Raw genomic sequence first — 1,681 nt, 5'->3', positions numbered from 1 at the left:
GGGGGACGTGGGATGGGATGGGATGGCGTCACGCTCCCCACCCGCCTTGCTCACCCCCCGTGTCCCTGTCCCACTCCCCAGGTGGAAGCAGTGATCAGCAAGCACCGAGCAGAGCTGCTGGCAGAGCGCTACCGCTTCAACATGGGGCTGCTGATGGGTGAGTGTGGGGCACCGGGGCAGCCCCTGCCTGGCAATCCTACTCCCCTGGATCCTGAGAGCCAGCCCTTTGCCGTGGGCTGCCTCGGACCTGGCTGCTGCGTGGCTGCGTCGCAGCCCACCCAACGCAGGGGAGACGTCCTGCCATGTCTCCTGCGTGGGCAGGGCTGTGGGTGGCATTCGCCTGTGGCGCCCGGTGCCAGGGACAGCCCTGGGCCAAGGGCTGCCTCCAGCTGCTGGCTGTGGTGTCCTGCATTAGCGGCCACGGCTAAAAGCTCCCAGGCTGGGCCATGCCTCTTGCCCACGGGGTGCCCTGTCTGCAGGGGAGGCACGGAGCCGGCTGCAGTGGGCGGACGGGAAGACCATCAAGAACGAGGTGGACCTGCAGGTGGGTGCGAGGGCGGCGGGTCAGGCACTGCGTGGTGTCCCCTGTCGGTGCTGTGCCCAGGATGGGACCAGCTAGCCTGCCCCATGGCAGGGCCCGGTGCTGGGGACAGCCTGCGCCAGGCAGGTGCAGGCAGGGTGAGGGGGGTGACAGCTGGATAGGGCCACCTCCAGGCCTTGGGGCACCGGGAGCCTTTTCTACTCCTGTCTGTGTCTGTCTGTCCCAGGTGCTGCATTTGCTGGGGCCAAAGACAGAAGCTGACCTGGAAAAGAAACCAAAGGTGATGCGGAGGGGGGAGGCTGGGAACTGGGATGGTATTCGCCTGCTGAATGTCTGGGCAGGAACCGAAATAGCTGCTCTTGGCCCACCCACCGCCATGGGCGTGGGTATGAGGGAGCACTGGGGACAGTGGCTGGGCCATGAGGGGAAGGTGTGTGCCGGGGCCAGGCACTCAGGGTGCCGTGCTGGTCCCTGCAGGTTGCGAAGGCCCGGCCAGCCCCGGCAGAGAAGCAGAAGGCGGCTGTGGTGGAGAACGGTAAGAGGCTGTCCTCCTGCGGGCAGCTTCCCCAGCCCTTCGGTTCCTGGCGGGGACCTGCGCCCCGGGAGCTGCCATCAGGCCCCTGCTCAGCCCCATCTCTCCCTGCAGGTGAGGTGGGCACGGAGACGCGGTCGCTGCTGGAGCAGCTGCGGGGAGAAGCCCTCAAGTTCCACAAGCCGGGTGAGCATGAGGAGCCGCTGCCACGTGCGGGGCCTGGCCCGATTTCTCTGTGCTGTGGGGGACTGGCCCAGCCCCACGTCATTCCCCGACGGCTGCTGGGCTTAGCTCAGTCAGGTCGGTGCTGCAGCCCTGAGCATCCTCTGCCTACAGGAGAGAACTACAAGACGGAAGGCTACGTGGTAACACCCAACACCATGGCTCTGCTGAAGCAGCACCTGGCAATCACGGGTGGGCAGGTGAGGCATCATCCCCCAGCCCAGTGACTGCCTGCGAGGGTGGCACTGCTGTGCCAGGCTCCAGCCGGGTGGGTGTGGTGGCTGGGGGGACACACAGCTGATCAGGGGCATGGCTAGAGGTGGCACCCTCCTGGCACGAGGAGCCCTGTGGGTTCGTCAGGGGCTCATGTCAGTGCCCCCGCTGTC

General features: G+C 66.8%; 1 protein-coding gene across 1 annotated transcript in view; it reads left to right on the top strand.

Annotated features, from left to right (window-relative positions):
• Positions 1-12: 12 nt before the first annotated feature.
• Positions 13-1,681, top strand: part of QARS (glutaminyl-tRNA synthetase) — a 5,337-nt gene continuing 3,668 nt past the window's right edge. The window contains exons 1-6 of the mRNA XM_009892546.1: positions 13-157; positions 480-544; positions 768-821; positions 1,019-1,076; positions 1,188-1,259; positions 1,410-1,505. Of these exons, the coding sequence (XP_009890848.1) occupies positions 13-157; positions 480-544; positions 768-821; positions 1,019-1,076; positions 1,188-1,259; positions 1,410-1,505 (490 nt within the window). The remainder of the gene's footprint in view (positions 158-479; positions 545-767; positions 822-1,018; positions 1,077-1,187; positions 1,260-1,409; positions 1,506-1,681) is intronic.

The sequence above is a fragment of the Charadrius vociferus genome, unplaced genomic scaffold (assembly GCF_000708025.1).
Source record: "Charadrius vociferus isolate BGI_N301 unplaced genomic scaffold, ASM70802v2 scaffold119, whole genome shotgun sequence".
In the NCBI taxonomy this organism is placed as follows: Eukaryota; Metazoa; Chordata; class Aves; order Charadriiformes; family Charadriidae; genus Charadrius; species Charadrius vociferus.
This window is presented reverse-complemented; position numbering and strand designations above follow the sequence as displayed.